This window comes from Calonectris borealis, chromosome 4 (genome assembly GCF_964195595.1).
Source record: "Calonectris borealis chromosome 4, bCalBor7.hap1.2, whole genome shotgun sequence".
Lineage (NCBI taxonomy): Eukaryota > Metazoa > Chordata > Aves > Procellariiformes > Procellariidae > Calonectris > Calonectris borealis.
The window spans coordinates 68,658,084-68,686,067 of NC_134315.1; the positions used below are offsets into that span (position 1 = coordinate 68,658,084).

The following is a 27,984-nucleotide window of genomic DNA, read 5'->3' on the forward strand; positions in this document are numbered from 1 at the left end:
AGTCCTACGACTCCATTCATGCTTAACACATAAAAATCATTTCCAGAATATCCTCAGGGACAAAGTGATCCATTTCCTATCTGCCCTGGAGAATGTCACCAAGCTACGGTGCTATGGAAAAATGTAATTTGTTTTTATATTGGCCACTCCATAATAATTTCAGTGAAACTTTTGGATTAATGCCAACTTCCCTTTTCGCAAACAACTAAATCCTTTGACAGTTGGGATATAATTTTGGCAGCCTTTGAAGGAGATGGGAGAAATGGTAAAACCATGAAGTACAAGACTCCAACACCTGAATGAAATGATTAAATATCCACCAAATAAATATTCTAAATATTCACCAGTCAAATTATAACCAAACAAGTAAACTTATGGTAAACACTAACAGAAAGTTTTATGACTCTGGATGCACCGCAAACAATACTTTCAGAAAACCATGAGAAGTGTAGGTGACGGGTATTTAATTTCAGTTTAGAATGTATTTTACGCACACATTTGTTTCATTTACCATATGGTTGTGAAAAAAATAACCCTTTTCTCAAATATCTAAAAATTAAAACTCACAGCAATATCTGAAATGCCCTTAGTTCTACATTTATTCATTGATTTCTTTAATTTTACTTTATGTGACTGAAATTTATCTGCATTTCTGCACTGAAACTGAAGCAAGCAGTTAGAAACCTTCTGGTCATCTTTAAAATGGTAAGGGGAAAAATGTTCAATAAAGAGCATTTTTAAAGAAGACTGAACGCTTTTGAAAAAAATCCTGCTATATACTTTGCATCTTAATGGAAAGTCTTTGGATCCCTGACCTGATTCCAAACATCTGTGAGTGCAATATGTCCTAATATTCTCTATGGGAGTATCCCTAGAGCTCATGCCACTGTTAAAACATCTATTGAGAAGTCAAAAAAAAAAAGAAAAAAAGTCGGAGCAGCAGCTGCTGAAAATTATCTTTACCAGCCACCACACAATCATTTTCTCAGAGACTTAGGGCCACTGTTACATTAACTCACTCTAGAAATGATACATAACATTTGCTAGACTACAGATGCAACGAAAAGGCTACGCATCTGATAAATCAGAGAATATATTCTGTTTCTGTTTGGAATTAAATATTTGCCCCACAACACTTTACACTCCCCAGTTTTTCATCAAACTGTCACTGTTCTAACAGATACTGCATTTTATACTTCTCTTATCAAAAAACTGACATTAATTAGCTTTTAGTGTGATAATGCCTTCTGTGTAAGCATGGGCAGCATACAAAAAAAAAAGTAATACTGTTTTGTAGTGTTTAGTCTGAAAAACAGAAGCGTTTCATTACACAGACAGCACTGGATTCTGCACAGCCTACTGTGTTGGTAATCTATTACTGCTGAAGATCTATCGATACAGTCACTGAAACGTGCCACATAATTCTGAAGTCCTGAGGCTGACATCTCTCAAAAACCTGATATCAAAATAGTATGGAAAATAATGTGACAGGCTATGAAGTATTTTTCATTGTAAAACTTCCCAAAGACTTTCACTAGATGTATGCAACTTCACTAAAATAAAATACAGATATGGACTGCAAACAAGAAAAAGCAGAGTAAAGACTATACTTCAGAATTACAAAAAACAAAAGCAGCATTCAAACATACTTGAGCAAATCCCTACAACTTGGCAAAACAACTCAAGATACTGAAAATTTGTCTCTACTATGTAAAGACAGTATTCTCCAGGAATGTGCAAGGAACCACATAGACCCTAATTCCGACCCAAATGTGGTTCCAGATCAGAATGACTTACCAGGACATAACATCGCACATTCAACAACCATGACTATTACTGGGCTCAGGACTGCCAGAGAGAGAATGTTAAAAAAAAAAATTGTTCACAAGTTCTTTTCTCACTTATCTACATACTCCTACACTGCAGGCACAGCTTCTGGCAGAGAGGAGCACAGAACACAGATTAGTCTCAGTTTCCTCTCAGTGATGCCAAGTGGTCGCTGACTTCCAGGAAGATAAAGATATAATCACATGGCAAATACTGAGGAACATAATTGCTATCTAGACAGATCTAAGAGCATTTCCTAGAGGCAGGGTCTGACCACAGTCAGAAGAAAACCAGGTACACATCATCTGCTCTATGAATCCCCACTCTGAAACAAAAGCTGGGCACGCAACTGCAGAGGAGAACCGTGGTACCATCCAGAAAGAAACCCCCCCATCTTCTGGACAATCTTAGGAAATCCAGATAGCAAGGTGTATTGCAGAGCTCTCAGCCCACAGTCTATGTGCAGCCAACCTGATCCATATTACACTAAAACCCTAAGCAATTACAGGCACATGAATGAAGAACACTCCCTTCTACACAACAGAGCAACTAAATGTTTGCAGATGCAAGCCTCCACCAGAAAGCTCACCTACAAAGAAAAGATTTGTAAGTCTGCTACTGCATCCAGCCAACAGATTGCATCCCAAATCCACATAAATGTTGAAGCTGGAGCCACAAAGATCCTGGATCCAAATTCGGCCAACTTCCCAACCTTGGGTGTCTTGCTGCAGTATTAAGTCTTTCATCTTGCTTTTTACTGTAAATGGAAAACAACCTTATGATGGTTTTCCCATTCACCCAGCCATAATTTATCCGGGCATTACCATTTTAAACCAACTCATAGTTATCCGTCCTTACCATAACGACTTTCTTCTTTAATAAGAACTAGCTGCTGTCTGTAACTCTAGACTACAGAATCAAAGGCTGCACAATGAGAGTTTTCACTGTTAAGTTATTGATATCAACATCTTCCTGGTTAAAAAAGCAGTAAGCAACTTTAACTGACTTTCATCTTACTCTTTGCTATATGTACAGTTTTTTAAAATTTTTATTGCCACTCACCAAAATTTCTCTCTGTTCTTCCAGATTTTTTAAAAAGTTTGAAAACTCATGAAGTGACGCATCTGTAATACAAAACCAGAAAAAAGTTTAATCGTGTTGCAGGATGGCATGGCAAAATATAGCCGCTTATAGTTACTTCTTACCTACCTATGTATCTTTCATCATCTGTCTCTGCATCACCAATGAATTCAAATTTAAAGTCTCTCAGAGAATGGGCAAATTTTCTCTGGGCTGCTGAAAGGTCTGCAAGGAAAAAAAGCACAGATTGAAGGTTAGGGAATCATTTTAAGAAGGCTGGAAGATCCTCCTACCCCTACAATAATCAGCTTTTACAAGGAACTCTTAACACAGGTCTGCCTAAGGACATTACAAGACATGCAATATTGTCTAACCCTCTTCTGATCTCATCTGGGAATTTGTCACACAGATTTCTTTATACAAGGCTATATAGTAGAAAGCAAGTGTGATCACGTGTACAGTATTAGACTTATTTTTATGCTTCACTATACTACAATTTAGGGCATAGGCCACACAAACAGATCCATAACTACAGAAGTTTAAGGCACAACAATCACAGCAAGTGCCAGTTGTCTTACTCTGCTAACCTAAATTCACTAGTATACTCGTCAGCACAAATATGCATCTTAGGATTTTCTATACACTTCACATAAGATAGCTCTGCTAGTGAAACATTTATACATAAACCAAATTTAAAACAATTGTTGCATTGGAACTAGAAATTCCATAGAGTTAAACTATGCCAAAAGTTAGCCAAGTTAAATGCACAGCATTAAAATTAATTTTGTATTGTTTTGTAATATTCCCAAAACATTTTCTTCAACCCAATTTTTACCTATTACTGTTTGACAATTTGGCGTCGGAGGGCTGCACTCTTACTCCTGCACCCTCAGGAAGTAATCAGATTCTATATTCAGCCACAATATCATCATTATAAACCCTTATCAAGATTTATAAAGCTATAAATAAGCAGTGTACGCACAATTCTCTGTTGTGCTGACATGTGCAGGTTGGGAATGTCACGAGTTCTGGAAGAATGGAATTGCTCAATGGAAAAATAGGATGCATGTCCTGGTACACTCGTACCCAGTAGTAAAGATTTTACTCACATTTTTGTTGTCAGCCAAGTTTAAGGACAATTTGAAATATTTAGTTAATCTATAATCTTTTTCTTATCACATGCAGTTTTGAAGGGCTAAGAACAACTCTTTTAACAGACCAGCTAAGCATTTTGTTCTTTAATATTAACTGGAGCTAAAAGAGTACAAACTTGGGCTTTTTTGTTGTTCTTGTTCTGGGTTGGTTTTTTTTTTTTTTAAAACAACTTTATGATAAGTCCTGCATCCAACACATCATGTTTTATCATGTGTCATAGTCAAGTACAACTTTGACATACAATGCTGCACTGAAAGTTCAGTTCAACCGCTTAAAATACTCTACAAACCACAAGACACGACCTAAAATGAAAAAAATGCTTTCTGTTCCTTGCCATTCCACATTCCTTTCTTTTCATCCATTTCTCATTAGTTTCTTCCTCACCTATTGTGTAACAGCGCCATTCCCTGTGATGCTATGCTGCCAGGTACTCGCCTCCTCTTTGCAACTACTTCTAAAGCCTGTACGTGTACCCTTCAACACATGAAGCTGCAGGATGCTGCACAGGGTTGAAGGAAGGATATGAACGTTGAAGGAAAAAGCAACATAATTCCCACGCAAAAGGAAACACGAGTATTTTAACTCAAATGTCTTGTAGGCTAAAAAGCTGTTCATAAAGCAGACAGCAAAAGAAACAATTTCTGTCGGCTGTGAAAGGCTTAAAAATGGAAAATAACAAGTTTCTTACACATCTAATGTTATGCTTATTTGTGAGCGAGGTCACCACACAAGGCTGAAAAGAGTTTATTTATGGGAGAATGGGTCCAACAACACACACTCTCCCAAATTTATTTAATTTTCTTGAAACCGATAATCCCCTAACAAAGCCCTGTCACATGAGCCCCATGCTAGAGGAAGGAATTGTTTATTACATTTTCCCTCACTTGTAGAGGTGAAGTATTCAAATAATGTTGAGCAACGTACATGTTAAGAGAAAACACGCAGCACCGCATGCACGCATCTCCTCCCTTTCCCCTTCACAGACTGAAAGGGTACTGATGTACTGAAGTGGGCTATGGGCTTTAATGAGCCTTTCTAGAGTGGTGCGAAACCACCTCCTGCATGGCTGCATCTCCCACCTCTCCACCAAAAGCCACCTCTTTGGTGACAGTGACAGCAGACAGAACCTGTGCCCACGCCCCGACTCTTTCAGTGCAATGTCCAACATCTTCGGTCAAGTTGAGAAGGGGCTGAATCGAAACACTGAGCTTCTCACAGAGTCAGAAAGCCACATCCATGCATTTCTCTTTACTGAATCTGCTAAGGGATCGGAAATCACTGACCAAAGGGCTGAGTAGGTGGTTGGAAGCAGTAACCTTTTAAACATACCAAAGCTAGACCTGCAGAGTTCCTGTATTAAAGCCATGAAGACACATTAAATTTTTGCAATGTCTTGCCACAAATCATCTCTGAAATGTTTAAGAACTGTTCCAGAGAATTTTGGAAAGCATCAAGGGTTGAGGGGAGGTTGGAGGTTTGGGACACAGAAGAATGACCTGATGGGTCAAGAAAAGCTGCAGATATCCGGCTATTGAACCAACACCTAGAAGAAGAGACAATGAAATAGGAAGAGACTTTCTGATGGATTTTAAGAAATTGGCACTTTCAACAGAGGTGAGAAGTCACTGGAGCAAAATAAAAACCAATCACATGGTGCAAGATGTAACTGGGAAGAAACAAACCTCCCAACTGGGGGAAGAACACTCCAGTCATTTGGTTCAACAAACTGCTGCAACGATCAGAGTCCTAACTGTTGCCAAAATAAAGAGATTTTTAATCCTGCTTAGTCAGCAGATGTTAACTACAAGATTCATCCTCCAATGTTTATATATCATCCATCAGTCTTGTTTTATTTTCGCTAACTTTACATTTAAGGTCATATTCTGTTTTCACTCCCTACGCCAAAATAGCACTGGTCTAACATAAAACTAGCACCTTGCCGGGCAGAACCTCTGGTGCTCAGCTATTCACAGGAATGGAAGAGCCTCTGGTCTGCCTCTTGCTAAACTAAAAGAAACAAAACTGAGTATCAAGTAAAGATGGAGGAAAACTTTCTCAAAAGGTCAGAGCAGGAATACTGATCTCGCTCTGCTACAGCACAGGAAAAATTACGAGCATGGTGGCTAGACCCAAAAAGATAACATAGCCCTATGTTGGATTTCTTGCCGTCTGACAAACCACGGCCAGAGGGAGACACCTGAGACCATCTGCAGTCAACTTCCACCATGGGGCAAACAGCACGAAACTGCTCCAGCCTTTACCCTGATAAATTCCGCGTATCCTACAGTACATACACAGGCGTTCACATAATTACAAGCATTTATAAAACTCTATAAAACCAAATTAGATGCTGATATCATCATACATACTATACTCTCTTACTATTGTGTTATGATCTAAATGCTGAGCATTGTTGCTTAAGCTAGAAATTCCATAAATGTAACTTGGCTCTCTTCCATCCTGTGTCAGAAGACCTTTACTACAGCAAAATTATTCACCTGGCACTGACAGTATTGTTCCACATGAACATTAGAGCTTGCAAGACCAGTATGTGCTATATAACAGACCATAAACGTATATGGATTCCAGCTACATACATTAGAATTACACAGTACATGAGTACAGTATGTATCAAACAGCACGGCCAGTTACGCTGATCATCCAACTAATGCTGCAGCCTACTGAAAAAACACAGTGAGAATTTAGGGGGCCAGAAAGTAATTATTTTATTCCCTTTAATCTCTCTTAATTCTACACAGTAACACCAAATAGAAAGATATAGGAAGCAGGAAGAGGGTTGTTGCTTGTTGAAAGCTGCTATCATTTAAAGGGAGGAACAGGGCATTCAAGATCAAAGAGTGTTTAAATATCAACCAAACACTAACACTCTTTCCTGAATAAAATGTAATCCTGAGTCATTTCAAAGACTCACTTTCTTAAAACACTAAAAGAAACCAAGCATCTGCTAAATGTTCTGACCAAAAGACTGAAGAGAAAGACAGGCACATTTCCAAAGAGAGAAGGGAGGGACATAAGGACACCAGGGCTTTTAATTTTCTCTCTTTGTTAATGTGCGTATAAGTACAATGTATTTTTTTCATGTTTGAATGTAACTACTTAAAAACACACCAGAAGAAATGGGAGCAGCTGCCACTTCCCCCACTTTGCTCTGAAACGCTTTGGTAACAAGCGCTCCCGTCAGCTCATCCTGCGCCAGACACGCTGCCGGTGCCCCACACAAGTATCTCTATAGCTTTCCATTTGGATTTGGAGGAAAATATTGTTGTTCCTTATCGGAGCTGAGCCGAGCCAACACGTCACCATTAGTTGCTAGGCGGTGGCCAGCCCTCACTTACAGCACCAGACTCCAATCGCTCCTTTACTCTAAGATCAGTACTAACGTCAGTGTTAGCCACCCAAACTAAAACTCGTGCACAAAGCAAGACAATATTGCTTCCTAAGGCTATCCTAGATCTCTTTTGCATGGCAGGAGAATTATCTGCTTGCAGCACTGTTAGTATTTTTCTACAGCAAAATACAGATTTCTACATCAAGCTTCACTTTTACTGTATCATGATGATTCATTAAGAAGAACTGGAATTACACCGCCTCATCCCTAACTACAAAATCTCATTGACCCTAACATATGCTCCAGGAATGACAGATTTCTAGAGGCTTTATTTAACAGGGGTTAAAATTGCTCTGGTCTTGTTCAACAACATTCTCCTCAAAAAGCTAAAAGGTTAACAAATACTTAGATTTAACTATCAAGCTTGTTGTCAAGACATGTAACTACGTTAAGAACTAATATTAGACTTATCAATCTATTTTCCTCGCAGTAGGCCAAGATCAGGCAAGCTACACACCATCGTGAAACAGGCAAGGACAAGCTGAGTGAGAGTCGGCCTCTCCCCTCTTCTTCCCAGGCATCAGTCTCACTTGCAAGAGCTAACGAAGTAGCTTACGAGGAACAGAGTACTTAAAATAGTTTGTCCAAGAGCTGCAATATGGACTGGCATAATGTGTTGTACAAAACATGTGCCATCTGAATGCTTACAAAAGCAATTCCATGTTTCTTTTCCATGTCCCCTTTAGCAAGGTGAACAATGAATAAAATACAATCCACGACACTGAGAACATGAACAGGATTTAGTTATTACCTTAGTAAGGTGGATAAACAGGATTTACTTATCAACTTAACAGATGCAAGCCACGTGGCAGATCCTTAAGAGCAGTCCAACTCCCTAAAACCAAATAAACTTTTTACTACTCATTTTTATCTAATAAGTATATTGAAAGAATCATCAAAACAGAAAAAAATGACAATAAAGCTAAAATACAAAGTTATTCATTCCCCTCCAAAACCAGAATGGCAATCAAGTTCAAAGACTAAAAGGTTTCTGGAGTCCGGATTTGACAATGTCACATACCCCACGGCAACTCACAAGTTTCTGAAAGCTTAGCAAATTCAGGTATGAGGATTAAAAATCAACTTATCACCAACTTGTCAAGTAGCTCTTAACTTTTTATTTCCCCCCCCCCCCAGCATAATACAGCGTAAGCATGTTTGGACCATCCCACACCTTTAAAACAAATAAGAAAAACCGCAACGCCTCTGCATTTCAGTTTAATTCAACTAGCGGCACAGCATTCTGCTCCTGCTGGCCCAAAGGCCCCTTTCCAGCCGCAGCTGCCGAGCGTCCAGCAGTTGACGGCTTCGCACCCTCTGCATTCATATGCTCAGGTCTGAGACAAACCTACATCAACTGTACCAAAGTTACGGTGTGTTTTATCACTTACTAAAAACCCCCAGAAATTTGGTGTCAGAATGAAGTTACTCTAGATCAAGTTTACACGTACATGTGCACGCACAAATGAGAGTTTAAATCTTCCAAATATAACGAAAAAGAGGAAGAGCTAGCAAACAGCAGTAGTAATATTTTAGGAAAAGTCTTTCAAATTTTAACATGAAAGGGTTTTTGTTACCAAATTTAGATTAAAAAAAAAAGCTTTGCATTTCAGCATCAAACAGAAAAAAGGAAATTGCAGGAACAAAATGAAAAACAACCCTAAAGTAATTTGTATGTAAATATAAGAAACGAATAACAATTTTAGGAATCCTAATCTCTAATGGAATTTTTCTTTTTAACTCATCACAGATAGGAATTGATGTCATTCTTCTGTTACACTAAAGTCCAAATTTTTTCACAACTCTCCCAGCTAATGACAACAAGAAGTGAACACCTGGAATCCAAAAAAGAAAAGCATGTTTTTATTGTCCAATCTAAGAAAAAGAGAGAAAACTGAATATTGGGTCAATGAATATCATTCTTCAGAACAGTGCCACTGTTAGGAACTGACTGGTCTTGAATGTTTCTTCCACAGTGTTTGACATTCCCTATTACCAGTTTTAGTGCATGCTGGGGTCGTTAATTGTAGCATAATTATGTGACAAGTAAAAACAGGCTATTTAGCCTGAACAAGCCACATGTAAATGGCATGACAGAGATACTCTAACCTTCTCCCCACTTCTTAAGGAAGAGAACCACTCAATTTTTGCAAGATTTCTATTTCATAGTTACCTCTGTCGCATTTTATGATTTTCCTTCTTTCAAATATATAATCCCATAGTCTAAATGCCACTATTCCACACATCGATCAAAACAGGCAAGTTAAGAAAGCTTTCAGATTTTAGCAGAGTAGACACTTATTTTCATAGATATGCAAAATGTTTTAGATGCCATAACCTCCAACCATTGTTTTCTCCTATAGAAAGTATGCAACATAACAACATAAAACACAGATCATCTTACCTACCTTCTCTAGTTCTCCAACGTTTATCAGTGAAAACAGACTTAAGTCATTTCTCCACTTTCTACCCTTGCAAGTACAAGGGTACAAACTCCACATTCCCTCACACCAAGAAACAACTATTTAACATGTTAATTACCATATATGAAATATCACAAAGTAGCATCTCATGTGAGTGCGGGCAAACTGCCAAATCATGCTGGTATTGTCCCTCGGCTGCACCACACCTTCTTGGGCTCTGGTTATTTGCCGCCTTAGCTGGATCTTGGAAATCAGCTAGCCAGCCCTACTCCACCCTGCCAAGGGCATTTTCCTCTTTGCATCACAGGCATTAGGCAAAACAGCACATTTAGTAACTCAGCGGAGATTAAGGCTCTCCTAGAGCATCTCCAACAGCTCTTACAAAAAAGCGCATTCCTCTGCCAGCTCAGATGGTGACTAAATCTTTCAGTTCTGCTCTTCAGGAACACAGCATAAGTTACAATTCATGAAAGAAAAAAGACAAGCTGCATCCCTGGCGCTACAACCCTGCCAATAAATTCACTGCTTCAGGGGTGGAGAAACATTCCTGCAACCACCCTGACATAAGCCCTGTATCCTAAAGACTGCTGAAGGGTCAGGTGATGGAAGTTACTGTGGAGTACCACAAAGATAGTTTGTCTTCAAAGGAATCATAACCATCTTCCTGATCCTTACAACCTCCATGACTCTGACAACAACACAGACCAAAAGTAGTAAATTAGAAAGCAAGGACTAAGAAAAACAAATTTGCAATGCAGAAAACTATGAGAGCATTCCACCATATTCACAGGGTTCCCAAAGATAAAAACTAGCAGTTCAGGATTTGCTGCAAAGGTTTCCCTACATCATACTGCACTAAATGGCAGCAAGATGGACATCAATGTTATGTATATAATCTGTTCCCAAAAGAAAACTGTGCCTCAATCCAGAAGCAACAGTTTGAATACACAGTGCCAAAATAGGTGTACCATCAAAGCTTTCACTGGTAAAACTTCCTACAATACCTTCAGCTCTATAAGCAGCACAGACCTGGGGACTGTCTTCCAAAAGTGACCAAATTAGAAAACGTGAGATGAAAACATGCCTTCTCGGAGATCAGGATTTTACTATTATTAATGTAAAGATGTACAGATTCAGAAGGTGAGATTACACTTCTAGTAGTGAATTTTCTAGCAGAAATTTAAAACTGACTTAAATCTTTTATAAGACAACTCTGATCACTAAATGGAACATAAATTTCCAGATGTTGTATTCTTCAATTCAAATTTTTGTGAAACACTACAGATTTGAAGGCCCTCCTGCATTTATTCATGGTTTTTATACTCGTATTTATTCAGCAGGATGACTATGTTCCCGTTTCACAAACCATTTATATCCTAAATTAAGCTATTGATGTTTCAAGGACAATTTGCAAACAAGCAAGGGTGTTCAGTAGCAAGTAAATCAGAAGACCATATTGCTTAAGGATGAAAAATTGTGCTAGATAACTGAAAACATTCTCCTCAACTGGGAAACTCTGTAAAATAAAGTAAGTAGTTACAGGAAAAAATGTGTTTATTGTACAGATACTTATCCAACATCAGCATTCTGAATGTTTTAATTCTGGAGTATTGCCTTCTTTCCCAGACTTATTTCCCAAACAATAACTATAATGTTTACATAAAAGAAAATATATTGTGCTGAAATATTATTTTGATTGCAAAAAAAAAAAAAAAAGACCAATTCACTGTTGGGCAGAAGCTCAATTTTGCCATTATATTCTCCAACTTATAAAAGAGTTTTGTGACTGGAGGGCAACCCCACATAATCCAATCTATACTCTGAATATGGACAATGAAGCATTAACCCCTCACAGCTCATTTTAAATGAAATATTCTCTGAATTCAGAGCACTTTACTTTCCAGAATCCAAATAACTAACAGGACATGTCTACCCAATTTCTTCAGGCACCCAAATTCACTCATGGCGGTCAGGTAAAGTTGTTACATCAACACAGCAGGAGAACCTGACCCATCACCGGGCACAGAGACTTCCCCCTTCCAAGAAACAGGACTGACTTCATTATTTGAAGTCTATTGTCTTAGAAAGAACACGTGTGACTGGAACTTGACATGGTTGAGAAAGTTGGAGGGGGAGCGCAACTCAGCCTGGGATGGGAAGGTCATAGCAAACATGCCAGCTTGCAGGTTCTTCACGTCCCGCATCTGCTGCCATTGAGCACGAACATCATCTCTGAGAGTTCACATCTAATAAATAGTTTCAGCAAGATCTTTTTTTCCTCCACAGCAGCAAGCAAGGGAGGGGGGGCGAAATACCCCAACCTTTCCCCACAGTTTGTAGCTAAATGAATCCTGAACAGGATTTCAAGCAATAAAGGCCTTTTTCCAGACAGAGGTCTCTTCCTGCTTAATTCCAGCCATCTGCAAACAATGCAATTGTTAGTGCTTTTCACGAGAAGTCAGAAGACAACTCCATAATGGGAAGTGGGCAGCCAAAACACAGAGAGAGCTGGTAGCCACCTCCCTAACGAATGACTAGAGCAAGTATTTTTATCATCTTTAAAAGTACATGCTGTTCAACTGATGGTTTGAAATATTTTATGAAGCTGTATATCAAGTCTGCAGAAGTGTCAACATTAAACATGAAACCCTTTGCAAAAAAAAAAAAGCAACATTCACAATGTTTTCTCTCTTCAAAATGGCAGATATCTCAAAACATTGTCACTTTTATGGAATTACTCCCTATCTGAACATTTGCATATGTAGACAAAAACCCAGAAGGAGATCAAACTTGCAAGATACTGTGATTTCTCCACAACAAAACATGTCCAAACATGCACTCAGGCACACCTGCAAATGTATAATTAGAGTGTTATATGAAATGGCTACCAAATACTTTGTCATAGAATCATAGAATCATAGAATCATACAGGTTGGAAAAGACCTCTAAGATCATCGTGTCCAACCGTCAACCCAACACCACCATGCCCACTACACCATGTCCCTAAGGGCCTCATCTACACGTCTTTTAAATACCTCCAGGGATGGTGACTCCACCACTTCCCTGGGCAGCCTGTTCCAAGGCTTGACCACTCTTTCAGTAAAGAAATTTTTCCTAATGTTCAATCTAAACCTCCCTTGGCACAACTTGAGGCCATTTCCTCTTGTCCTATCGCTAGTTACTTGGGAGAAGAGACCAACACCCACCTCACTACAACCTCCTTTCAGGTAGTTGTAGAGCGCGATGAGGTCTCCCCTCAGCCTCCTCTTCTCCAGGCTAAACAACCCCAGTTCCCTCAGCCGCTCCTCATAAGACTTGTGCTCCAGGCCCTTCACCAGCTTCGTTGCCCTCCTCTGGACGTGCTCCAGCACCTCCATGTCCTTCTTGTAGTGAGGGGCCCAAAACTGAACACAGTATTCGAGGTGCGGCCTCACCAGTGCCGAGTACAGGGGCACGATCACCTCCCTATTCCTGCTGGCCACACTATTTCTGATACAGGCCAGGATGCCGTTGGCCTTCTTGGCCACCTGAGCACACTGCCGGCTCATGTTCAGCCGGCTGTCAACCAGTACCCCCAGGTCCTTTTCCTCTGGGCAGCTTTCCAGCCACTCTTCCCCAAGCCTGTAGCGTTGCCTGGGGTTGTTGTGGCCGAAGTGCAGGACCCGGCACTTGGCTTTGTTGAATCTCATACAGTTGGCCTCGGCCCATCGATCCAGCCTGTCCAGGTCCCTCTGCAGAGCCTTCCTACCCTCCAGCAGATCAACACTCCCGCCCAACTTGGTGTCGTCTGCAAACTTACTGAGGGAGCACTCGATCCCCTCGTCCAGATCATTGATGAAGATATTGAACAGGACCGGCCCCAAAACTGAGCCCTGGGGAACACCGCTCGTGACCGGCCGCCAACTGGATTTAACTCCGTTCACCACAACTCTCTGGGCTCGGCCGTCCAGCCAGTTTTTTACCCAGCGAAGAGTGTACCTGTCTAGGCCGTGAGCCGCCAGCTTCTTTAGGAGAATGCTGTGGGAGACAGTGTCAAAGGCCTTACTGAAGTCCAAGTAGACCACATCCACTGCCTTTCCCTCATCCACTAGGCGGGTCACCTGGTCATAGAAGGAGATCAGGTTGGTCAAGCAGGACCTGCCTTCCATGAACCCGTGCTGGCTGGGCCTGATCCCCTGGTTGTCCCGCACATGGCTCGTGAGCACCCTCAAAACCAACCGCTCCATGATCTTCCCCGGCACCGAGGTCAGGCTGACCGGTCTGTAGTTCCCCGGATCCTCCTTCCGGCCCTTCTTGTAGATGGGAGTCACATTGGCGAGCCTCCAGTCGTCCGGGACTTCCCCAGTTAACCAGGACTGCTGGTAAATGATGGAAAGCGGCTCGGCAAGCTCCTCCGCCAGCTCCCTCAGAACCCTCGGGTGGATCCCATCCGGCCCCATAGACTTGTGAACATCCAGGTGGCATAGCAGGTCATGAACTTCATCCTCTTGAATTATGGGGGGTTTATCCTGCTTGTCGTCCCTGTCTTCCAGCTCAGGGGGCTGAGTACCCTGAGGATAACCATTCTGACTACTAAAGACTGAGGCAAAGAAGGCGTTGAGTACCTCAGCCTTTTCCTCATCCTTGGTGGCAACGTTCCCCCCCGCATCCAATAGAGGATGGAGATTCTCCTTGGCTCTCCTTTTGTCATTAACATACTTATAAAAGCATTTTTTGTTGTCTCTCACGACAGTGGCCAGGTGGAGTTCTAGCTGGGCTTTTGCCTTTCTAATTTCCTCTCTGCACGACCTAACGCGATCCCTGTACTCTTCCTGAGTTGCCTGACCCTTCCTCCACAAGTGATAAACTCTCCTTTTTTCCCTGAGTCCCAGCCAGAGCTCCCCGTTCAGCCAGGCCGGTCGCCTTCCCCGCCCGCACTTCTTGCGGCACATGGGGACAGCCCGCTCCTGCGCCTTTAAGACTTCCTTCTTGAAGAACGTCCAGCCTTCCTGGACCCCTTTGCCCTTCAGGACCGTCTCCCAAGGGATCCTCTCGACCAGTGTCCTGAGCAGGCCAAAGTCCGCCCGCCGGAAGTCCATGGTAGCGGTTTTGCTGGCCCCCCTCTTTACTTCACCAAGTATCGAGAATTCTACCATTTCATGGTCGCTAAGCCCAAGCCGACCTCCGACCACCACATCTCCCACCAGCCCTTCTCTGTTCGTGAACATCAGGTCAAGCGAGGCATCTCCCCTGGTGGGCTCGCTTACCAGCTGCGTCAGGAAGTTATCCTCCACACACTCCAGGAACCTCCTCGACTGTTTCCTCTCTGCCGTGTGGTATTTCCAGCAGACATCCGGAAAGTTGAAGTCCCCCACAAGAACAAGGGCTAGCGACTGGGAGACTTCTGCCAGCCTCTGGTAGAATATTTCGTCTGCCTCCTCTTCCTGGCCAGGTGGTCTATAACAGACCCCCAGCAGGATATCTGCCTTGTTGGCCTTCCCCCTCATCCTTACCCACAAGCACTCGACCTCGTCATCACTATCATCGAGCTCTAGACAGTCGAAGCATTCCCTAACATACAGGGCTACTCCACCGCCTCTCATCAGTAAGATGATCTCATCTCATCTTACCGTCATCAGTAAGACCATAAAAGGTTCAGAAAATAAAGTTGCATTTTCACCAGTTCCTCTGCTCATGAGTCATGAAATCTAAGCAAAATTCTTCCAGTAGGCTGAGAAAGCCTTAGATAATACAGCTTTATTTTCCCAAGTGCAACAGGATTCAAGTGCAAGAGGACAGAGGAAAACACAATGAGGAATCAGACAAATGAGCAGCTGAGATCTATAGTTCAACAATGGCCAAGTACCCAACCTTCGGGCTATTTATTTACTTATTTATTTATTAAAAGGTAAGAGTATGAGTGCGTTTTGGAAAATACTTGACAATTTAGTGCATTTCTACACAAAAAAAAAAACTTCAAATCCAAATTCAAAATGCAGAGGGTAGGAATTCTGGTAAGATTTGCATTAAACTCCTTTTACTGAGGTATAGACGTTTTTTGTCCACCATAGACAACCTGGAATGAATCTTCAGCATCAAGGACCACTACAGGCCCCTGAAGAAGGAAGAATTCAAGAATAACTTTGCTGTAGCTAGACACAGAAGTTAAATGAATCCAAGTTTTGACAGAGAAAACAGCTGGCAGCAACTGTGGTGCAGAAGACAGCCTGTACTTACATCATATACAGTTTCCAGAAAAAGCACCGGACAGCATAGCAGTGGAGAGCTAAACTAGATGCCCAAATTAAAAAAAGGTTTTACTACACACTTTTCCAAAACTGTCAAATGGGGATTTTACATGTAAAGCCACACAACAGTTGTATGTCAAAAGGAAATTTTTCTGATAGCTCTCACATGAGCTGTATCTGCCTAAACCATGTTAAAACTGAAGCTTCTAATTAGGTCACACCAAAACCATATACATATACCACAGAATATTTCAACATCCCTATACTGAATACAGGATTCCTTTAAATAAATAAAAACAGCAGAAAGCACTGAAATACGTGAAACGTGAAAGTAAAGGATGAGCCTCCCACTCCCCTTTCACTGCTCTCACTGTTGCTCTTCTGAAGTTGTTGCTAGAGGAAGCCCTGATGCTCCAGCATCATTTCACCTGCCAGCTTCTCCAATTATTGCAGTTCATTTGCCCGGGCAAAAGAATAAAGTCATTGCTCAAGATATACCTTGAGTATAAGGTATAGTGGCCATAAATAACGGCTAAGAGAGCTTGCCAGGAAATACTTATTTAAATATTCAACTATGTAGTATGGTATATGCCAAAAGAGAAACTTCACTCATCTCTGGTCTGGGCAGTTGTGCAATATTTGAACTCTATGTGCAAAGAAATCCCATAAATCTTCTGTCAGTTTCAGATTAGAAATTTTACAAGAGGCCAATGAATCAATCGTAGGATATTACTATGTATGTAAAAGAGACGGAGAGTCAAACTTACTAACTCTGATCAGGAAAAAAGCCTTTGACCTTAAAGTTACTGGCACACAAGCATGTGAAAGCCTCATGCTCTGGGATTTCAGTACATTTCTCCAAAATGAGTTTCCAATCTGGGTATCAGTGGCAACTGGTTCCCAAATCAAAGATCACTAAATGATCAAAAACCAAAACAAAACAATTGAGCAAAAGCAATTTAGGATAGTCAAGAGCAACCACCATATCCTCATGAGAAGTACAAGGCATGAAAGAAACATCTTGAAATCCTACACAGCTATACCAACGTAACTTATAAGCAGGAAACAAAGACGTTTGTTTAGTCTTCTAATGCAGCTTTCATATTTTATTCTGTTTTCAAACAAAAGGAAGACTTTCAGTATGTAACACAGTAAGAATCAATCTTAGATTACTTACATCCTTTATGCTTTGACACAAGAATTTGCTTAAATTTACTATCTCGGTTTTAGAGAAAAGGCAAGCTCGTTTTTTTTCTAAATGAGCATAACGTGTATAATTTTAGAGTGAAAGTACTAGCCTACGTAACTTTTTTTATTTTTCCATAACACAACTGTTTCAGCTGCATTACAACGCACTCTGCATTTCTGATATAAGGTGTTCTCAGGAGAGAGAAGATAACGCAGTTTCTTGCATAAGTCGAGCAATACTGCAAAAATATTCACAACCTCTCCTAGAAGCGACTATGTATTTCCTGCACTGAAGTTACTATTCTCACCACTTTGATGGTATGAGGAACACTTTATACAATAGAGTAGGAGTACAGAAGTTCAGTACTTGGTCCAGTAGTGTTTGAGTTTCACTGGTGGAAGCTGAGGGAAAAAAGAGTGAGCCAGCATTTCCAAAGTTGTTTTATAAAATGTTTGGATTTGTGAAGTTTCTATTACCATTTCTGGGGTTGAGGCATTACTAAGCTTTGGAGAATTTGTTTATAAAACAGGAAGTATTGACTTTTGCTTTGCCTCTCTTCCCTGGACCCACCAACAAGAGTTTATATTCAAGTACTGTCCCTGCTTATCATCAGCCAAAGGATCCACAACTCTACCTTGCTAGCCCAGACATATTCAGCATACTCAGAGTTTTACCCGCACGTGTCAGAGCGAGTGAGAAGTGGACAAAAGGGGAGCAGAAGACTAAAGCTGACCCACGACTGACCACAAATGTTGGCAAATTAAAAATCTAAACATGGGTTCCCTTCTTTAAAACAAGACAAAATGAAAAAAAAACATTCTACCAGCCTAATAGCTCAAATGAGGAGCTGTTTGGACAGTGACAATCTATGTTATATGTACAATACTCACAGAAGAACCGCAAATTGCCTGAAATTACTACAATACAAATAAGGGATGATGAATTACACAACAATCTGAAGGACATGCTTCAGCTTTCACCAGTGACCATACTGTATCTGTACAACACAGGAAGGGAGTTAAACACAGCATGTACAACTACATACGCAGAATTGTTCTACGGAGAAAAAAAACTAAATCACTTAAAATCAGCTTAAAAGAAAAAAGAAGGTATGCCACACCTTCTATGATAGTTATGTTGCAACAGGATCATACAAGAGCACTACCAACAGACCTACCAGGAAAAATGCTGGTTAGAAAACAAATCAAAACCACAAGACACTTGAGGGTTATTTTAAATAGCCAGAAAACAGACCTCAGCTTTGACAACTGTAAAAAACTCTTAAGCCCAAAACAGTGCTGAGAATAAGCAGGAGACCAGTCATCAACACTTCCTAACATCGCAACCTCTGCAGTGCAGAACAAGCCCCTTTACAAGGGGGCTGAGAAGAAACTTCACCTCCAGCTCCGCTTGGCACCCAGCATAAAGCCTAGCATCTCACAGCCCGCTGAAGGGCAAGGGTGCTCGCTGCCCTCCCATAAGACGTTACCACACGTATGTTGTACTGTAACAGTTTCTTTAAAGCGGCACAGGGAGAGAACCACCACGGCACATCACCCACCCGGATACCCAGTTCCTGTCCTGCTGTGCTGCTCAGAGCAGTGACCGAACTGATGCCACAGCTGCTGGGCCGATAAAGAGGACCAGGAAAACAGTGCTGCCATTTATTAGAGGGAGTGTAACTGCACCATTCCTAAGCTAGCCTGCAGCATTTTGTCTAAGGGTCTGTACAAGCAGCTACTGCCAGGCCCTAACACTGAAGAACTTACAGCCTAAAATTATCTGCTCCTTTTCTTCAAATTCCCAGTCCCACAGAGACTGGATTTGTTCTGGAGAGGTACAACGTAAGAAATAATACTTTCTTTACCAAAACTCACCACGTGAAACCTTATGCTGAAATTATATATTAAGAGATTATTGCTACTCTACGCCACACAGCTAGCAGTATATGCTTTAGTACTTCAAATGCAACATTTATTTTGGTTATCAAGGAAACAATAAAATACATTGCAGCATTATACTACTAAAGCATTTAGTGCAGCAGCACTTTGTGAGGTTTGGGGATGAAAACCAGGAGAATTTACAATTCCTCCTCTCTGACATCTTAGGAAAATTCACAAAAACTATTATCGAACTGGGCTCAGACAGCACCGGGGATAAAAGGATAGTCTGTCTGACTGCAGGCTGACCGCTGAATATTCAGCGGCAGCATATGTTAATTATTCAACTTGAGATTGTAGGATAAACACTGCATGTCTATCGTTCTGCATTCCAGCTGTACTGGCTTTATATCTCAAGCTTTAGCACTCACTGGTACAAACTGTCCTGGCTGCTCACAAAACTTTAAATGTGCATGCCTTTTAAATCAGATTATTTATTCATATATCAAGCTTGGAAGCAAGCAGAAAACAACCAAGATGACGGAAGAAAGGAAAGTAATTAACTAACAATCCCTGACACCAAACAAATCAAAAATTTGAAAAAAGGCACAAAATGTGAAATATTATCACAACTGTGGGGTATAATTGCCTGACTAGATCTAAATTTTGCCAGGCTGATAGGGAAGACTAAGTAGTTGTTCTCTGTTTGTCCCACCAAACATTAGCAAAAAAATAGAAAATGTTACCAGTTAAAATCATCATTCACTTACCCAGCTGCCATGTGGTTCACCTCAGTTTATGCATTTAGAGTATAAAATCAACAACAAAGCAACTTGTTTGGCAGAGATTTCGGTGAAAGGGGCTCTTTTGTAAACTGTCCTTAAAATAATAACCAGCTTTAAACAATTAGTTTTCTGTGGAGCACTAAAAAGATGGTGCTTAAACACTCTCCAATCTCTGGTTTGAGGCAAATCAACAGATTTTCAGTCTCAAGTGACCAGCCTGTGTCTTTTGAAACGGAAATGTAGGTGACAAGACTGCTACATGGAAACTACTGATCTCTGCAAAGAAAAAAAATCATGAGCTGTTAAGGAGAAGTCTTTTTTTCCTTTTTAAAACCTTTTTTCAGTATATCACAGGCCTTTAAAAATATAAACACTTTGTCTTTGAAAGCAAAGTCACTTTGAGGCACAGATTCTCAAGTCTCCAGAGGAAAAAGGATTAGCAGGCGGGTAAACTGACCATATACCAGGAACCTACAATCCAAAAATCTCAGTATAACAGTCTGTGCAAAAGACAGGCACAGCAGAAAATCCTAACCTAGCAGAGCCACATTTAAGACAAACTTCAGGGACTTGAATCACAACACCCATGCTGGGACACTCTGGTTATTGCATACTTCTGTAACAATTTGTTTTAGGGAGATTGATTTTATTTCTCTATTTTTAGTACTTTCTAAAAAAAATTAGATGGGAGAACATAATTTAAAATAAACTAGGAATTAGCCTGGATCGTAGAAGAAACCTCTTTCTCCTTTTTTAAAGCTTTCTAATTAGCACAAGTGACGAGAATGGTCATAGAGGTAGAGCAGGATATATATTCCTGAAAGCATGTAGAAGTACATAAGGAAGACTCATTAATGTTGCTATAGAGTTACTTATAAACATTAAAAAGAACCTGATCCTGGTGATGGGGGGGATTTTCTTTTTTTTTTTTAGTCCTCTCTTCTCTTCGACTTTTTCTTTTAAGTGGGAAAAAAAAAAAACCACAACTGTGTCTTTCCTAATGCAAGAGTCCTTGATTTCTCGTAAGTTTTACATTACATTGATTCCAGCTGCAAAACCAAAACCTTTAATAAAAACTTATCAAAGTTCCTTATCAAAACACACAAATTAACTATGAGATAAGAGTCATTTGAGCAATAAAGAACACCCTAAAATTAACCCCACATTTCAACAGATACAGGAGTGGCAGAGTTATTGGACAATGGAAGATACATATTTCCCTAAGTTGGACTTTTCAATCTGGCTCCTTCAGTAGCCTGTTCCTTCCCACACTCAAGGGAAAAAGAAAACCTACAACTCAGGCTAACATGAAAGAGGCACAGACTTTCCATATATTCAAAGTCATAAGCTGAAAGCAAGAGAGCAAAAGACAAGATTGACTGCCAGCACAGTGATTACTCAGCTAAGTCAAGTCACAGGACAGCACGGGTTTTAGCTACAATGCAGTATTTCCCCCCTTCTTTAAGTACCTAACATAGTATTAAAAAAAGATGCAATATCAAAAGTTACTTTTCCGATGGAAAACACATTTCTTGTCCCAGAGAACTGAAATAATGGTATTCTCCTCCTCTCCTCTCTCAGAAAGATAAAACCCAAAAGAAAGCATTACTAGAACTACTTGAACAAGTTCTGTAACTAGAGAAACAGCAATCGTAACAGCAGGCATAAAAGTGTTCCCTCAGGTTTTGGTCTCCTGTCTCACCACGACCATGCCCAGTCTTGCTCAGCAGACAACAGCTATCAAGGTGACCATCTGGGACGCAGGATACAAACTACGGATTTAATCCCACCCCACCTTTCCAAGTGTCACTGTATAAACACCTGCATTTTAAATACACACACAAGAGAGGCATGCGTTGTATGTACAGCTACATAGACAGTTATTCTGGTTGGACATTCTGCTTATGCTTTCTACATTAAAAAACAAAACCAAAATGAAACAACAAGAAAAAAAAAATCTACCAGGAGACTCTGCGAACATTTCTGCTTAACGCAAGTTAACCATCTATTAGCATACTTGAAAAGTCTGTCCTTTCCCCTGAAGAACCACCGTGAATAAATGCAGTATCCTTGATCCAGCCACAATGCACAGTAGCCTCCACAACTCACAGACAAAGCCTGTTCCCGAAATTCTGCTAGCATTTCTCACAGGCAGTTTCAGATGGCTAACTGGAAGAATCTGTGAAGAACATTTTTTTGCTTTGGGAACAGTTTACTTTGTGTGTCTGGAGGACCACCTTTATGAGAAAACTTCCAAGCACTTGGAACAATTATACATTGTTGTTACAGAGCAGTAACATGGATGCTCTCTCACGTCAAGTTCAGTCCTGCAACAACAGCATGCTCAACACGCATGTATTTAAAAACCAAACATAATTAGTAGAATATCGTGAAGCAGGTATCCCACGGCAAGCTTTTGAAAAGCTGGCAGTAGTCTTCTGATGAAAGAGGAGAGTTTAACACAAGACAAACCAAGTACACTTTTATTTGCTCAAACCTTATTTCGGATAATTCACAGCTTGTTTGCCACAAAAGGCAACACAGCACAAAAGAAAGGAGTCAGGAATCCCAGTTTTGTATCTCTCTTATGCCGCACTGCTGTTTTATAGTTGTGAGACTATGCTATCAATAACATGTCCATAAAAACCATGAAAGTCAATAAAAAGGCTGTACAACAAAGGAGCTAGCCTCATGCAATCTACCACATGTGGAAATAAGGCAGCAAAATACTGGAAACCCTAAAGTGTTCAGTGAATGTGTTTGCCAACGACAGCTGGAAAAGGTATTTGTTGATTTCTGTAGGAAGCAGGAGGTTCCAACCTAGTCCTAATGATGTAAATCAGAACAGTTTCTATCAAATTGGAGTCCATGAACTGCTGGTAGATCAAAGACAGAAGTGGTCCGCAGCTGGTCCTCAGAACTACAGTGAACAACCTGATGCACTGTACTGGTACTAGCAACTATCCTACTAGGTCACACCATTTAACGCAGCATTTTTATGTTAGGATGAATGAACGAGAGATGCATTCAAAAGCTAAGCATGCTTAGCTCCCCCTTAGAAATAAAAATTGAAGACAAGGTGGCAGTTCATAGCTTCTTGCTCTTTCTTCTGCTCCTCACAAACAAAAGCTCTTTATGAATGTTGCAGAAAGCTGCAACATATATGAAAGATCCTATGGCCAACTAACACATTTGCTTTAAAATTCCTTGTTAATCTCATTTTCTAGTCCCAGTTAGCACTAAAAAATAATTCCTACACTAGAAGTTCCTCAGTGCGTTTCTTCCTTCATTTACTAATGTTTCTTCTCATGTCCAGGTTTTATACTAAAATTATTGCTGAAGCAGGGGAAAAGTACCCCCATTTTAACACATCAGCTGCGATATTCCAAAATAAATTGGATTCTTAAACAGCATTAGGCTCTACATTCATTAGTCAAACCCAGACTACCATTTTCTACTCTGCCCATTGAAACTGGCACTTTTCCGTGACTTACAAGAACAAAATTCAATACATGTACACAATCTACAAACACAACTCAATGAAAAGCACTCGTTCAAGGTCTAGGCTGTTCCAACCTGTTCCATTGCTGTTCTGAGTATGTCCAGTACGAAACAGTATCAAGAGTCACAGACCATGGCACCTTGCCTGCTTCACAGATTGTCTACATACAACACCTCTGCTTTTCTTAGACACTTGGCTGGAGAAAGTTTGCAGGCAGGCAAGAGAACCTCTTATACCTGGACAGGAGAGCAGTCACACAAGTAGCACCTTCCAGACCCTGGGGAGGGAGACAAGAGGCAGATGACGCAGCTCAGTGGGTCTCAGCAGCACAGGCCAGGCCACTAATATAGCCACCGTAGCTTTGTACTTGCTCTTACTAGTATCACAATGATTGAGGGTTACCTGCATTTTAAAAAAATTACAATATCGTGGCAGTATTGTTTCTCATTGTCCTGAACAGATGAAGGCCATGCCGGCACGAAAATCTCAGGCAGGATCAGTCAGAAGCTACGTAACAAAGAACATTAAGCCTTTAATGATGATTAGCTTCAGCAACTAAGGCTGCTTTACTTTTGAATTGGCACTTTGGTCAGGATTCACCCTGTTGATAAAGCTTTAGAGCTGTATGCCTACCCTATGCTTGTTATTCTCCAACTGCAGTCCACTGGACCTCTAGTAACCTGCAAAACCCATTAGAAGCACTTCATTGTGACTCCGTAAAATTATAAGCTCCCCTACCTTTCTATCCAAAAGACCAAGGTCTATGAGAAATTTTGAGGGTTGACACCAGCCAAAACAAATGGGGGGGGGGGGGTTGAGTAGTTGCATATGGTACAAACTCCACGGGGAAAAAAAAAAAAATAGTTTGCAGAGACCTGTAACTGCCACTTCATTTCATCTTATGACAGAGGTCTTTTGCAACACCATTTCAAGAGTAGGAGTGTCCAACCAAGATAAATGCAACAACCCCGGTTCTACACAGACTCGCTGACTCCTATTTACCTTTGTTCTTATTTGTGTTGACTGAGAGCAAGATAAGAAAATACACGACTGCTGGAGAACAGGTATCAAGGATCTTTGCTGGTCAATAATAAAACTCTCCATACCAGCATTACGACTTCAGCTCTCCAGAAGCAAGAGATCTACTGAGAAAACTGACTGTAAATTGTTGTGTTGGTTTTTTTCCAAATTCATTCCACCAAAGTCAGGATATTTGCAGCTATACCAGAAATAATTAGTAAGATGCATAGCTAAGACACAGATACTTTGTTTGAATCTTCTAACTTACAGGCCTACAAGCATTTTTTACGTATTAACAAAGGTAGAGTCAGGACCAGAGCCTTTCACTGAATAGAAAAATTGTCCTGTCTGTTTTGACTACCTGAAGAAATTTCAAAATTAATACAAGGGGAATAGGGGAGAATAAAGAAAAATGAATGCAGGACACAGGCACAAATTTGGAGAGTATCTGCCTGACTCAACATATAGATGGCTAGTTTTAATTACATATAAAAATGTATTGCTGGATACACAGTGTGATCTATTCATTATATAAACGTGCTTAAAGCAGACCTTTATGACCCAAATCGAAATAATCAATGCATAGTTCAAAAGACTGGAATGAGATTATCATAGAACATTTAGTAATCTCACTTTTTCCAATTCTGTAATCTCTTTGTTTCATTATGCACTGTAGGGTATCAAGATGAGTTACGCTTTCTATCACTATCACAGGATTATACTTCAGTCATAAGCACGCAGCCCAACAAAGTGCTTGTGGGCTAAAGAATTTTTAAAAAAAAAAAGTTTCAATTTTCTTTTCATGACACTGGAAGACATCATCTAACCATGATCCAAACAAGGAGAATTACTCACATAAGGCATTCAGAAAGATACTGCACACAAGCGTTGCACTAAACGGGATCTTGAACTACACTTGCACCACAAAACATGAAAGACCATGTAGCTCCCCCCCTTCCTCCACCAATTCATTCAGGTGAAAGCAGGCTAGCAGCTCTGAAGAGCAGCACACAGAAGTCCAGCCAGCTCCCTTGCTTCCACATTATGAAGTAACATGAAATACATCACCTCTCGCACAGCCAGTTTCCACTTCAAAACTAAACACTGGTGACCTGTACTTTCATTAACTGCCGTCTTGTTGATCCTGGAGCATTTAACACATTCAAAAGCCAGAACAAAGTTCAAACCAGGATGATCACCCCTGAGCATGCGACTGCTGAGTATTTGAGCTGGGGAAAGGCCTATACACAGACAGAAAACCTCTCTGCCCCAGTTCACCAAGTATTTCCAAAAGTAGGTCAGGGAAAACATGATAGCGCATTTAGTGCAAACCAAAAAGCAGTTTGAAACACAGAATTGACTTCTCAAAGGGTATAGCTGGCAGAAATACATGCATAAAAGCTGTTATGCAGTTAGTGCCCCAAACCAATATTTCATAAGGCATCTCTAAAAAGTCTTTGTATCCATTACTCCCATCCCTGCTAGTAATGATAGGAGATGATGTGTGCAAATAGATTTAAAAAAAGAACAAACTTTTCTTTTTTTTTTAAACACCGACAGAACCGAACCGAGACACTCTTTTGTGACATAAAGCATGTACACATAATACCAACAGGATTTATTTTCCAAGAAAGGCTGTGTATTAGAAACAGTGAGTTGGTAATTTAAGCAAAATAGCACGTTCAACAGACATACCTGAATGTGCAGCACTACCTTTGTTTCTGCTCCTTCTCCCACGTGCAAATGTAACTCCACAGCTAACCATGGGACCAAAATGCGAACGGCCATCCTTGGGCTTGTGCAAATCCTGCACCCTGCCGCCGGGGACACGCAGCGCACGTAGAGGAAGCGACCCACCGCGCACGCTCTTTTAAAAGCCACAAGAGCAAACTGATGTGGCTGTATGGCAAGGAAAACTGGAGTCAAACATGAAGTCTAACCTGCTGTTGGTTAAAGATAAGTGATGAACCCACAGCAAGATACACACAAAGGATGACTCATGACATCATTTATAGCAGCTCAGCAGCTGGCAAACGCCGCGCACGTCAGTGTCCTGTGCGCACACCACATGGCTGAGAGTCCCTTGGCTGGCCGCAGCCCTGCCACAGCACTGGGCCATGCCTTCTCCCCAAATCAAAAAGGTATCTGCACACTGCACGTGGCAAGGGTGTCTCAGCATACTCCTAGCTGCAAACTACCTGCCTAGCTTGCATATGCGTGTCACGGTTTGAGCATCCCAAGCTCAAAACGGCTGTGATTAGGCAGGAAATTTCAAAGGAGCAGGGAGCAATGACTTCAAGCTGGTGAAATGCCGAGAAAATCTTTAAAAATGAAAGCAATGATGTCTACCAGTACTCAAGTACCTTGGCATAAATTGTGTTTAAAAGTAGAAATAAATATATTGAATTAGGAAAGCTGTCTTTATGCAAAAAGCAAGGGGCTCAAGAGACTTTGTTTTACGTTCAAGCCCATGTATAGACTTTGACAAAGTCACTGACTCACACTGTGTCCCAGCTATTATATGGAAAGGTACCTCAGCCTCTAGGGTATCAGCAGGCTAAAATCTACTACCGAACACCACATTCAGCTATTCAGTTCACTAAGTCTCACTCTCACCACTTCTGCTACAGGTACATTGGTAATGAAACAGTGTACAGCTATTTCACTGGAGTATACCTATGAATTTTAAATACCTGTTTTTTAAAACAGTGGGTAGAACTTACGCTGTTTATCTGTTAAACAGAGCATTAGTTATTCTTCAGGAAAAAAGATACACAAAACCACAACTAAAACCTTTGAAAAAGACATCTGTATTACAAAAAATAGCATTTCCAGGATTGAGGGATCTATCTTTTCAGGCAAATCAGTCTACAGGCATTGGCATAATCCCAATGCGTCCTGGAGGCAGACCTATAGCAAATATTTAATCAGATCTTCCATTATAAGAGATAGCCACTATAAATCTTAACCCTGATGACTCAATATAGCAAGGTGAAAGAAGCAGTAGCTTCAACTACATGTAAAAAAATCAGTATCCCCATCACTACTCTTCTTTTGATTCATTTTAAATGTCGAACGAACCAAATTTATAACATAATCTCATATTAAGGTAAGTGTCTTCATGTATAATTTTGTTTCATTTCCTGGCTGTATTTCACAATTACATTTTGCAAGAATTTTGTTTAAAAGTTCTTTTTAATACTACAACAGAACAAAAACGGATGATGCTGCAACTCTACATTTACTTCTACATAATGCTAGACAAACGCACTAAGCTGTAACTTACAGTGAAGGTCTACTGCACAGCAACTGTCAACAATGTTGGGGTTTATTATCCTGATCACCAGATTTGTATCTGACCTAGATCACAAGCAACTAAGCAGATGTTTAATCCTCCAGCTGCCAAATTCTTCATCATGCTATGAAGGCATGCCCATCAAGTCATATTCACATTGTGCAAATATGTGAGATTAGTAAGTCAATATTT

General features: G+C 40.6%; 1 protein-coding gene across 1 annotated transcript in view; it reads right to left on the reverse strand.

Annotated features, from left to right (window-relative positions):
• ARHGAP10 (Rho GTPase activating protein 10) overlaps positions 1 to 27,984 on the reverse strand; it is a 155,763-nt gene that overhangs the window by 106,913 nt on the left and 20,866 nt on the right. The window contains exons 2-3 of the mRNA XM_075150004.1: positions 3,037 to 3,132; positions 2,890 to 2,951 (exon numbers count right to left, since the gene is read on the reverse strand). Coding sequence (XP_075006105.1) covers positions 2,890 to 2,951; positions 3,037 to 3,132 — 158 coding nt within the window. The remainder of the gene's footprint in view (positions 1 to 2,889; positions 2,952 to 3,036; positions 3,133 to 27,984) is intronic.